Consider the following 13,317-nt stretch of genomic DNA (forward strand, 5'->3'; position numbering starts at 1 on the left):
ACAACCTCTGTGTTGTGTTATCGTGTCATATGATGACAACTTTCACATTGGGTTGATATGCTCTCTTAAATTTTCATTTTAGGATGACCTTCTTTGGAGGTCAGAGCACTGGGCTGACTCCGGAACAGTTCTTGTCAGGATTGTAAGGTTTTCAATTGATTGCTACGAAACACTTTAAAAGGATAGCTGATTGCTTAAATGACCTTTAACACAGGTCAACTGATTGAAGGACAGCCTCTGTAACCACGGTTCATCCAGAGAGTTGTTTTGGGTGAAATAGAACTTTATGCCAAAGTTTGTACACAGTGAACATGATCGTCACCCTGCAGTGACAAGATTTGTTGTGAAGGAGTTAAACTCCTTAGTCACTATTGAGTCAGCAGCCTTAAGATATGCAAAATGCATCATTGGTTTTTGTCATCATGGTACATTAGAAACATTTAACAGAATAACTAAAATCATCGATAATATTACAAAAACTGCTTAAATGTTTTTCCATTGTTTACAAGGAAGCATAATGTTTATTTTCATAAATAATAGGGAGGAAAGTCCCTTTCACAGTCTTTATTCCCTCATTCAAAAAGACAAACCCGAGTAGGAACTGGAATCAATAAAATCGAAACAATACCCATCCCTATATCTGAGAAGGCAAGACATGACATAAAAAGACACTGCAGATATGAAAGATGGCAGACAAACCATTAGAATCCGACACCATAATGGCAGTTTTTTGTTTACCTATCAATGCTACATGTAATTGGACATATTCACATCATCAACCAGCTGTACATGGGAAAAATTGGCTATTTGTGTTCACTCATGTTGCTTACCTTGAAAAATCTCAGGAATTTTGAGCAGAAAAACAACACTTTTATGGCATTTCTATCAACACATTTTTTACTGACAACAGTAAAAGGGCGACTGGTATGTGTCAGACTTGAACTGGCCCACCCAAAATTTCCCTTTGAAAATGTCACATTTGGTTATCAAAAACATGTTGAGTCTCTTTTGATGTTCTTCTTTGCTGAATATGTGGTTTACTCTTTACATCCTGTATTGATAGATGGAGCTGGGATTTCAACTCTGCCTATGCAGCTGCAGGGTGTTATGTGCTGTGAAACTTGGTGGCTGAACGCATGCTTGCATATTGTAAATTGATGTTAAAGGAGTTTTTGTAAAGACCTCTACTTATAACCATTTTCAAACACTTTTCTGTTGTGGCCCTCAGGGGCAAAGTAGCTAAAATGATAAAACTATTTACCAAGCAGGTTCAAATGTAGTTGTGAAAGAGGCAATGTTTACCTTATGCCAGAGCATCTGGCTCAAACTGCCAGTTGTTGTTTTTTTCTTGTCTGTTTTTTCCTACCCCTTTCGAGCAGCTCTGGTGCCAGAAACTTGTTCAACAGTGCAGCCTGCAGACCCATTTCCATTGCCAAAGCCAAGGCTGGCAAAGCAGTTGAGCTTGGCAGTCCAAGCACTGCTCCAGCATCTATGGTGAACATGACTATGCCAGCCACTGTAGCACTCCTGTAGATGTTAGAGTGCAAGTAGAGAACCACCATGCTCCATCCAGGCCAAAGTACTGCTGTGGGCATCCTATGTTGCCAAATTGAGGCCTCACTTGGCTCAAGCATTATAAAGGCCTTCATAAGCCCTTTGCTATGGCCTGGACCTCCTCACTTTTCACCATTTGCCACACATGGCCCAAAGTTTTACAAGTATGCCCTCATCCAAAATGAAGGGTCATATCAACTGGAAATGAGTGAACTTCATTCATGGGCAGGTTAAGAGCTATATCTCACACTTTGCCTTCAAGTGGTTATCTGAGAATACCAGAAATAGGGTATGCAAAACAAACTCAAATAAAAGCTTGGCACCAGTTATGCATAATGATGTGTCTATAATACAGAAGTGTCTGTGTGTTTGCATGGGAAAGTAAGAGGCGCCAATGCCAAACTCCACACATGAGCAGAAACATACCAATCCACAGCCTGAAGCACACCGCACATTGGTGGCAGCACTGTGCAGTAGGGCTGCTTCTCAGCCGAAGGCCTTTGAAGGTTTCTAAACAAAGAGGGTTAAATGGATGCAGTGTAAAGAAATTCTCCAAAAAGAAAGAAAAAAAACCCTACACACTTGGCTTGAAGTGGCAAATCAGAATTCATACTTCAATCAAAATCAAGCATGTATGGTAGGGCATGCTGTTCACTCACCGATGACATGGGACAGAGCCTTAGCAAGTGTTCAGATAATAATAATAATAAGTCATTACTGTGTTCTCATAGCTGTGATTGCTGCCTCAAACTTTCCATTAGTGGGGTTGAATTTTTATTCAACCAAGAATTTGGTGTTTCATGTTATATCTTCAATTAAATCAGCTTGTTTGTACATCAACAAGGTAAATGCTTTATTCGGAACTGGTACTGAATGTTTTTGTCCAGTTTGAATGACTGTTGCATGTTTAGTTTGAAGCATGCTCGATTGACAGCTTGGAGTTCTTTTCCAAGTGTGTGGGTAAGTGTTGTGTTGTGTTTTACTGCAAACTTTTTCTATTTCAGAAAAGTAGTTCAGAAATAAGAAAATCCTAAGAACAAACATCAGCCAAATTTTGTCAGAAAGGCTTAAACAAATATGCCCAGAGCTTGAAATTTATTTAGCTACGCTCAAATTAAGATAAAGCTAAAGGCAAACTCAGTGACACCCCCAAGAAGTGATGTTTCTGGCAATGAATGACAAATGCACGCACACACACGCACACGCACACGCACACACACACTTACACATACACACAGATTGTTGGGATGAAATGAATATGTGATAGAGATTTGGCATTGTGCTGCCAACCCAGGACAGGATTTATTCACTCTCTCTCACACTCTCTCACTCTGTCTGTCTCTCAGCCTATTTATTAACTAAAGAGCTTTCTCTTTGTTTGTCAGGGAGGATTGTCCTCAATGGAGATTTTCTGTGTAATCATCTGATTATCCATCAATTCCCTAAAAAGCCCCAGAGAGGTTGCACATCCACATTATGCTGAAGGGCACAGCAATGAGAGACAAGGGGAGAAAGGGGAGGGAGGGATTCCTGGAGGAAATGATCAAAATGGGTTTTAGTTTCTTTACCTTCTACAGGTATCTGCATTCAGAAGGGTTCTAGCTTGCCTATTTACGTATTCTCCAAATGCAAGATACTCCCAGTTTCCATCTCATTTCCCTCTGTCTCTTTACCTGCCACAGACTGGGCTTCTACCAATAATATAATATGCAGCCCAGTTTCATCAGCTGCACTGTGCTTTTCTGGCAGTCAGAGAGAAAGAGAGCATCAGCTTGCATGCATTTGCATACCGCCCTATGGAGATTGAAATTCAGATTGAATAGGTGTTTTTTCCTCCTCATCTAGCTGTGCCTGGCTTGTGTATGACAAATCTTTTGCATTAACTCCCAGGGTAGGCCGGGAGCGAGAATGTTTGTGGAGCGACAAATTACACATCAGAGCTTTATTTAACATTCCCTACATGGCTACAAGCAATAAACTATTAAGACGTCAAATAGAAGAACAGCAAGAGATGCATCTCTGCATGCAAAGATGCTAAAAACATAGGAGGGGCATGAGAGAGAGAGAGAGAGAGAGAGAGAGAGAGAGAGAGAGAGAGAGAAATCATTTGTCTAAGCCGTAGCTCCTATGAGATACCGTATGTTCTCATGAGATAGTTCTTAGATGCTGAGGGCAAACTTGCCTTGCCTAAACAATGTTATGTCCTCAGTATCATGCATTGATATTGTAATGGTGCTTGCTAGTTTGTTATTTATATAGATGGATGCTGTTACTTTGTTATTATTTGTCAGTGCTTAATGTTGTGATTTTCCTCTCATATCTAGTGTGTATGACCAGCTTGCAGCTGGCTACCCACCAGACGATTTTCAAATCTTAACCGATTTTCAGTGTGTGAGATACCACAGACAGAAGGACAGTTTCAACCAATTGTTAATATTATAATCCTCCAAACTCACACTAGACAACTTGGCTAGACCGGGAGACCACACACACCTGCAGTTTGTCGTAAGATTGATTTATATACGTTAATTTCATTCATTGTCCAAATAAACAAACAATGCAATACAAAAAATACAATCTCAAATCATGAATGAAAAAGAGAGGAGAAAGGAGAAAAATCTTATCAATCAATCAATCAATCAATTTTTATTTGTATAGCGTCAACTCATAAGTCTTATCTCGAGACACTTTACAAAAAGCAGGTAAAATACCTTACTCTTAGTCTTTTAACATTACAAAAGAGCAGGTAAAAAGACCTTACTCATTGTTATGTTACATAAAGCAGGTAATAGACCTTACTCATTATGTTACAAAAAGCAGGTAAAATACCTTACTCATTGTTATGTTACAAAAAGCAGGTAAAATACCTTACTTATTGCTATATTACAAAGATCCGGCCTATCCATCATGAGCACTTTAGCAAAGCAGCAAAAGTTACAGTGGTAAGAAAAAACTGCCTTATTAAAAGGCAGAAATATATATTATATGCCCCTCCCACATTCTTATCATAGACATGAAACAACATATTGTATACAGTTTTGATAATAACTGAACTGTCAAACAAATGCTTAAATCAGTTTGATGAAATTTAGTGCAAACACTTCTATATACTATAAACTTAAACTAACCACTATTTCTTGTTGTTGGCTACTTTGTGTGCCGTGTAGGCCTGTACCAAAGGCACTTCTGGCCCTATTCATTCATCATGGCAGACGTGTCTTGGACTGAATTAAATCACAGACTTTATCCCATTCTGTCACAGTTTCATTTGCCCATCATGACTCACATTACAAAACTGTTTCACCCTGTTTTTGCATGATATACTTATCATGCGATGGAGCTTTAAAACTTTAACCGGTCAAATGTAGTGTGACTGACTTAAACTGATTGCTGATGTACATTGAGTCACTACCTTTTCCACACGTGACTTCCTACTAGAAAGCAAAATTGTCATGTGACCTCGCATCATCATATTTTGCATGTCCATGAGTTAAATTGTTCTAAAGACTGGCTGACTTTGGTTCATTTATTCCATTTTTAAAAAACATTTTTCAACTACACGTCAAGTCATAGAAGAAAAGGGAAATTATATATTACAAGAAAAGTATCAACACAAACATCAGTGAAGTGATTTACTCTACCTTACTTCAGCTTTGTCGAGGATGCAAATCAATAATGACCTATAACAATATTTATTAGCTGGTGATGATGCGTTGCTGTCATTTGTCCATCCCTGTTCATCTTCCAGAAAATGGCTTGGCTACTTGCCGGTTTAAATTATCAGTAAAGTGGAACACAGGGTATTCAATAGAGAGAGAAAAGGAGCTGACTAGCCTTATTGCACCGTTTGCCTTCTGAGTGTCCAAGGGAACACAGTGGTCGACCTGCATTCATCGTACTCAGACATGTGATTTACTCTCCTTAGCTTTTCCTATCCCGGTTCAATTGACCCTATTTCTTGCCATGCCCCGGCCCACCTCTGCTACACACTGCTCAGATTGGGTCATTGTTCTGATGATAAGTGCCACATCCTGTGGAGTGAAGTGGCGGGAGGCATTAGTTTGGGTCTGAATAGAGGGGAGACATTGAAACACAGATAGGCTGCACGTCCAGACAATAGAAAACGCCAGGCTGAACATGCTCTGATTAAATAGATGGTGATTGAAGTTTCACTACAGACTATACAGATCACTATAGTTGTTTCCCTGTGATGGAAGTTCAACTCTGTCTTGATTCCCCTGCCAGAGTTCACTATTCTTTTTTTGGGTAGAGTAAACATCTTTCTGTCTTTATCTTCTTGTTGATCTGACTTGCACACTTGCATGTCATCATTTATACCAGTTTTCTGTCCATTTTTCCAAACTAAAGGGACATTTAATCTTAAACCTGCACAGGAGAGGACATTTGGCTGAGTTCCTGCTTTCTTTTCACTACTGAATTGTTGCACTCGGAGCTTACTGCGGAGCTGCCGTGAAAAAGATGTGAACACATGGTAGACACTCTTACTTTTCTTAAAATAGACATCAGTAAGGCCTAGACTAGCGTGTGAGAGTGTCTTCTTCTTTTTTGTTGTGAAAGTTAAAGCAAAAAGCCTCTGTGCACATTGCACACCTGTCATAAGAGCTCTGATCCCAGATGCAGTGGAATAGAAATAGGCAGGCGAATTGTGCACATCAAAGCAACCAATCAGCAGCTCTACTGCCAAAGCTGGGATACCACTCCTCACTGTCCCGTTCCTCTCGCTCGTCTTTGTTCTCTCGCCATATCCTCCTCAACACCACCTTTCACAAGCTGAATGACTGTCTCAAACCCATTTCACAGCTACTGGCTTGACTAATATTCTACTGCCATGTGTTCCTCCTCCATTACTAACCATGTGACATGTCTGTGATCTCTCTCTCTCTCTAAGTTTGCGAGTATGTGGGTGTCAGTATATAAATATGTGTTATGATTTTCAGTGTTAGGCTGTCGGAAAGCACCTCTTGTCTACGTTGTATAAAGCTGTTTTTTTGTCTTAGCCTGTCTGTATGGAGTTAGATCAGTCTCACTATTCACAAATGCACACAGAAGGATTCAGAAATGTATTTCAGTGCACACACAAATATATTTCATTCCATATAAACAAATCCACGATTGTGAATCCAAGATTGACAAATGTATTTCTGGTTCACACCAAAATATTTATAGTTTTGTATATATGTAATAGAAATCCACAAATATATAAACTGTTCAGTCTGCATTTACAAACTGTTTGTCATTTGTGAACCTCATTGCATTTGTGTGTGGGATTTTTGAGACTCCCCTGCCGTGGTTAGATTCACAAATGCATTTTTTTTCCAGCAGGAAAATGTCTGTAGCCAGTCAGATGTCTCCTTCCTATTCAGCCAATCACAGTAGCGTAGATTCAAGGGTGATTTAATGTGATCACTTTAGCGTTGCATCTGCGCATACAGCGATTAGCCTAGCTATCAGACAATCTGATTAAGTCATCTTTAATCTGACCGGCACAAATAGTCTCTGTGAATTTCGTACTATATATGGAAAGCTGTTTTTGTGGATTTGTTTTACATTTATAGAGAATGAAATATATTTGTGTGTGCATTGAAATACATTTGTGAATCCTTCTGTGTGCATTTGTGAATATCGAGACTGATCTAACTCCATATGTCTGAGTCTCCCCTGATTGATGTGTAAAATTGGACTGTTTTTGCTACCATATATTCCTGAGGCATGAGATCTGAGTGGGTTTTTTTTCCTCTCCTCCTGAGGCACACAAACTGTTTCATGTTCTTGTGAGTTGGAGTCAAACGTAGTACTACACATGAAGGCTCCAGACTGCAGGTTGTGATAGATGTATCGGTTGTTTTGACTGGTTTTCCTGCGTTCTATCTGTATTTTTGTGTATGTGCTGTAGAGAATGTAAAGCTTGCAGCCTATGATGAATTGCCACAGCAGAGGAGACAAATTTGAGCGTTGAGGAGCATTGGTATTACTCAGAAATTCTTGCTGCCTCTCTGCTCTGTGTAATGATGAAGAACTGGGCACATATCAGCCAGAGGAGGAGAGCAACTGCTGTGAATGAAAAGCAAAACAAATGTAAACAGAGATCCAGGCAGGCAAGGAAGTGGGCCATGATATCTCCACTCTTTGTGAATGTCTGGGTTTGCCGCTGATGTTTGGCAGTAGAGGGTTGGTTCCAACCACAGCCCACCACCCTGGGGACCCTCTGCCCTCGATAAGGAGCTCCACAGTGGAGGAGTGTTTGCTGTAAAAGAACCATATACTGTGGAGCCAATCAACAGTTTTGATTAGTCTGAAGAAAGTCCCTCATGGAGCTGCATGGTACCGTATGTGTGAAAGAGGATGAAAATACCAGTTTGCAAACCCCATGATGCAGTGGGGTACTGTTCTAGTTAATGGCTAATAACTGACTGTCAGATGGAAAGAGAGAAGGGTAAAAGAAAGGACAAGCTGCAGAGGTTGATCATTGAGTGCGTTCACAGTCCAACACTGTCTTTGTTAGCATATGTTTAAATAGAAACACTTTTTCTGTATTGGAACTTTTTTTAACCGTATCCCCCCTTTCAAATTTTATATAATTGAATTCAAGTGAAAGGAGTACAATACAGAGCATCTAACATGTGACTGTAGTGCAGAGGTTGTTATGATTACTTGCTGAAACATGTTCACACAGATCCGACTTGCAATAGTGAGTTGACTCGCTGACTTCACCCAGCGAGAGTACTCTCTCACTTATGGAAGGAAAAAGTTGGCGACTAACATACATTTTTTTCTTCTTCTTCATAATTTAGAATAAGTAGATCATTTTTAAAGAACACACAACCTTACACGAAGTGAAACTGATAGGCAACATATGGAGGGCATGCCACAGTCCATGATTATTAAATCACCACTGTTTTTGTCTTGTGTTTAGCTTCTAATGTTCAGTTATGGAACTGAACTTCTGTAAGGGGCCAGAGGTCGATCCCCTCCTCGAGTCAGCAATCTACAAAGACTTATTTGTACATTTTATTGGCAAAACTGAAAGCGTGTGGAAAAAAGAAAACACCCACGCACAGACATTAGCATGACAACTACCGGTATAGGATGAACTTTTTTCGACAGTATGTGTTCTCCCTGACATCCCCATATACCTGCTTTCTTTTTTCCTTTCAATCTACTGGAGGCTGTTTTCACTGCAAATCACTAGCCAGGTCCATCATTCTGCCACAGGTGTCAGGGCCAACGGTTTTCTGTTGTGCCAACTCAGGCCATGATTAACATGTCATATCTGCAAAGCTTCTCGCTCTTACCTTATACCTGTATTTGTATTCTGATATGTCCTCTGCTTCTACACAAAAGGAATTGTTATTTTGAGTCAAATATATTCTGCAATAAATATTCCCAGGTTTGAGTATTTGACAGTGTAGCGTTTACAGCGTGGCCTTGAATTCACTATAGAGCTGTAGCCTCTGCATGTGGCATAGAATGTGCTTGTTAGAGGATTTTTATCTAACATGATTAGTGACTATAAAGTGTTATGCCGCTGTAAGTTCTAAATCTGTATGCCAAACCTTAGCACTAAAAGAAACTTTTCTGATTTTGTTTGTTTGCCTCCCCCCTGTCTTCTCTCATTCTTTGTCTTTGCTGTTGTTTTTTCAGAGAATGATGAGACAGGTGTGATGGATAGTTTGCTGGAAGCCCTACAGTCAGGTGCTGCATTCAGAGACCGCAGGAAGAGAGCGCCGAGACCCAGAGGTGAGTCTCATATCCTTAACTTACAATTATAACCAAACAAAGTCACACACATGAAAAGAAAAAAAATACAAATATTGTCTGTAGAAAACAACTCTTTCAGACACTTTCTGATTCGGGTCAGATGTTCAGAAATCACCATGAATCCAGTTTATAACCTGCCAAGTGGTTTCATATTTTCCTTGTTTTGTTTTTGAACACTGAGTGAATTAAATTCATCCTCGGTTTTTCATGCCTTGGCTCCGTACTCAGTCACTTCCAAAATACACTAATTTGTTGTTTGAACACATGCTTGCTAGCAGCACAATGCCAGAGAATCCTCAGCCTGACAACATTACTACAACTGTTTGATGTTTGAATCTCAGTAAAAGAAAATACAAACTTATTTTGTTCTCTGGCAATCTTTAATCCATCTCCAGGAAATGGAAAAATTACAAGTACAGCCACATGTTGAAAATATAAACTGTGATCACTACGTATTATTTAACTGATTGTATATTGAACTTCAGGGGCAGTTGATAGCTGTGCACTTCAGCATAGTATTTCTTATTAATTAACTTCCCTTCACAGCCATTCTTCAGCAAGTGAATGCCTCCTTGTGATTTTTATGTTGTTGTTGATTCATCCACTGTGTTGGAAATATTTGTCCACCACCCTCCTTACAGATAACCAGCAGCAGACGATCAGTCCAGGTTCATTCCGCCAGGTCCTCAGGCCTGTTAACCATGGTAAAGCTGAACATGAAAAAAAAACTGCAAAGCTTAAGCCACAAGCATGCTCAGCTCTGTCTCTGATCTGTTGTTTGAAATCAGTCTAAAACTTCTCTGGCATGTATTGCAAATTCACCTTGACAGTTCATATGTCCTGCTTTTGTATGTGTGTTCAGTGACCTTTTCAGTCCAATACTTTTGTCTTGTTGTGACCTTGTGTGTGCCGTATGAAAGTGTGAAAGGCCATTGCTGAAACAGTTTGAGGCAGTGCTATGTGCAATCTTAGAAAGATGTAGGGTTTGGCCCTAGAATGAAGTGTGCGTGCGTGCGTGCGTGCGTGCGTGCGTGCGTGCGTGCGTGCGTGCGTGCGTGCGTGCGTGCGTGCGCTGTTCTTGTGGCCACGAGGTTCCTAAATTTCTCAGTAACTGCAGAATTTGGAGTCCAAACTTGTGCTTTTGAGTCTTACATTTTTAAGAAATGTATGTAAAGGGATTTTAAGAAATCTTTCACAACAATTTATTCAGTACAAGTCAAATGTCTTTGCCAGTTTGGGGGAGAATCCTTTTTTCTGTTTTTTTATTGCCAAATGCTCTGGTGAAAAGCCACATTTAGCCTACAGCCCTTCAAGCATTGTGTTATCATAAACAAAATACATTTTAAATGTTTCACATGGCAAGGGTTATTTTTTAAACTATATAACGTTCTTGTAGAGATTTGACATGATAATAATTATACCAAATTGAGTTATTCTATATCATTCAAAATTATGAGCACATGTTGTGCTTTAAGCTGTTGCTGATTAAAAAAAAAAAAAAAAACAGCTTTCTTTCCTTGTCACAGGTTTTCTACAATCATTACCAAGGCACTTAAAAAATTACACTGTAACCCTATTACCTCTTATTGCTTGTAATTAGAATCCCAGTGGGCTAGGCACAGGAACACATGAATAAAATTATTCACGCTCAATCCACCCACATCATTGATGGCAATGATAAAGGGCCTTGCACTGTTGTTCTGCTATGACTTATCTGAAATTAGATTGGAAAGGGACGAGGGGGAGGGAGATATACGGGGTGGGTGGAAAGAGACGGATAGAGGTGGTTGCAGCAGAAGAAATGGAGAGAAATGGTGTGAGGAAGAGAGATGGATCCAGTTTGTAAGGATGAAACTAAGGAATAATGTGGGAGAAATAGAAAATTGGACTCAGATGCTGCTTGTGTGTGTGTGTGTGTGTGTGTGTGTGTGTTTGTGTGTGTGTGAGGGAGTCAGTAAGTATAAGAAAGAACAAGCCAGAGCTGTGTTGTATTAACAGGGGATTAGAGGAAAAAGGAAATTGTCGGGCTGCTGCTCAGTGTCCATGTTGTGAAAACACCCCATGGTGTGTTGAACAGGTAAGAAGGTCTTGGAAGGTTTCTGGCCCTGCTGCCTCCTGCTGGCAAGTTCAGACATGGCTTTGTTGACTAATACAGCTCGTGGCTTTAGCCTGTCACTGCAGGCATCATACTCACTGCCAGCCTCCCAGAGCAAACACAGCTAATTACTTTTCTCTGCCCAGCCCCAGCACCAGCTCAGCCCTCTCAGTACCCATTCATCTTAATTTCCCCCTCTCTGCCATCTGCCTCCTAAATAATACTCCTCCTCATTTCCCTACCATCCCATATCCCTGCTGTCTTCTTCTATACTCTCATGGCCTGACGATGGCCCTCCCTAAACATAATTGCCTGTTATTGGTAAGGAGTCTCCTCCTCCGCCTCAACCCTTCTCAGCCATTTCTTTTCTTCCCTACTTTTCTTCTACGGTGATCTAGGCATGCATTTCCCTGGGTTTAGGAGCTAGAGTGATCAGAACCCACAGGATGCTCTCTATTTATTTGTGAGGTGATGAAGTTTAGACCACAGCGCTAGCACTTAACCAGCTGCTTTCAGTTTCACACCACCGTGCCATCTCCTTTTCACACACTTTTAAATACCCTTAAATAATTGATCTCTAGGGTGCTGCTGCAGTCCATTGGAGCAGCAAAGAGAATTAAAACTAAAACATCTGCGGGAGAAGATACCGTAATTAGTGGTGAAAGGGAGAGATTTGAATGGTCAATGTGGAAATGCGTGGTGCCATTAAGCTTTCACACCAGGGGATCCTGAAGTGCACCAGTCTGTTGTCTGCAGAAACAAATCCAATGGCTGATGGATTCTGCTCTCCAAGACTTTGATGAGACTGTGCGGTAGTTTGATTATGGCTATAGTGCTTGGTAGTCATGGTGAGAGTGATTGCCACGTAACAGAAAATAGGATTAAAGATTCCTTGCAGTCTACTCCAGTTTTTTGCTCATCAATGGATGCAAATTGTTCCCTGCTTTTCTCATCTTTCCCCTGGCTTTTCTTCTACTCTCTTCTTTAAAGTTGGCACCCTGGCCTTGGTTCCCTTCATTTTCTCTAGCTTTCTCTCCTCCACTACCCCAACAACTAAATTGGCTCAACACACTTTAACATGAGCCAGCAGCTAAGGTGTTTAGCTTGGTCTGCAGTCTTCCTCAGCACACACAAACACATAGAAGTACACAGACACACCCGCAGACTTCAGGGGATGAAGGTAAGCAGGCTTTGTGGCGGCTGTGGCCTGGGTTAGGATAAGGCTGCGGGGCTCTGGGGCTCCTCGACACTCTAAATTGGATTGGGCTCCGCAGAATAATGGATCGATGGTGGTTAGCCACACAGGTGTAAGAGACTTGAATCTGCAAATTGAATCTATAAAGCATCCATAGCTTTTTTAAATGTGTCCTTCTGAAAACATCTCTTCAGGCACTGTCTGGTCATTTCAGCTGTTTCGGCAAGCCCTCGCCACAGCCTCTCATATCGGTGTGAGAATTATGTGTTTAGGGGGCAAACATAACTGCACCTATGTTGTTTTTTTCCCCTTATATCACTTTGTTTGACAGAAAAGAGCTACCAAGTGTATGAGACTGCACAAGCCAGAGTTGCTCTTTGAGAGTACAGTATGTACATAACACAGCGTCCTTGATCGATTATGTGAGAGAGTGCAGAAGAACAGGATCTGCAAATATTTAGATGTCTCTGTCTTTAGGAGCAATTACCCCAGATTTATTTAGTAAAACTGACCTATCAATTGTCATGGATGATAAAGCTTTGAACTAGTGCTTGAAATTGATGTAAAGGTCACTTCACAAAGTCATTGAACCGCTTTACCAAATGGAAACACAGTTTTTCTTACCTGTACTTGAAGCATTAAGGATTAAAGCTTCAAAGAAATGCTCTCGTCATTGGAGGTGTTCTGTGCTCTG

At 40.5% G+C, this 13,317-nt stretch overlaps 1 protein-coding gene across 3 annotated transcripts in view; it reads left to right on the forward strand.

Annotated features, from left to right (window-relative positions):
- The window catches only part of LOC109985509 (protein diaphanous homolog 3), a 167,203-nt gene that overhangs the window by 108,805 nt on the left and 45,081 nt on the right, over nt 1-13,317 (forward strand). For 2 of the 3 annotated variants that reach the window (XM_065952839.1, XM_065952840.1), the window contains 2 exons: nt 9,217-9,312; nt 9,975-10,037. In XM_065952839.1, coding sequence (XP_065808911.1) covers nt 9,217-9,312; nt 9,975-10,037 — 159 coding nt within the window. The remainder of the gene's footprint in view (nt 1-9,216; nt 9,313-9,974; nt 10,038-13,317) is intronic. The other variant, XM_065952841.1, reaches the window with a different exon arrangement.

The sequence above is a fragment of the Labrus bergylta genome, chromosome 3 (genome assembly GCF_963930695.1).
Source record: "Labrus bergylta chromosome 3, fLabBer1.1, whole genome shotgun sequence".
Taxonomy (NCBI): Eukaryota; Metazoa; Chordata; class Actinopteri; order Labriformes; family Labridae; genus Labrus; species Labrus bergylta.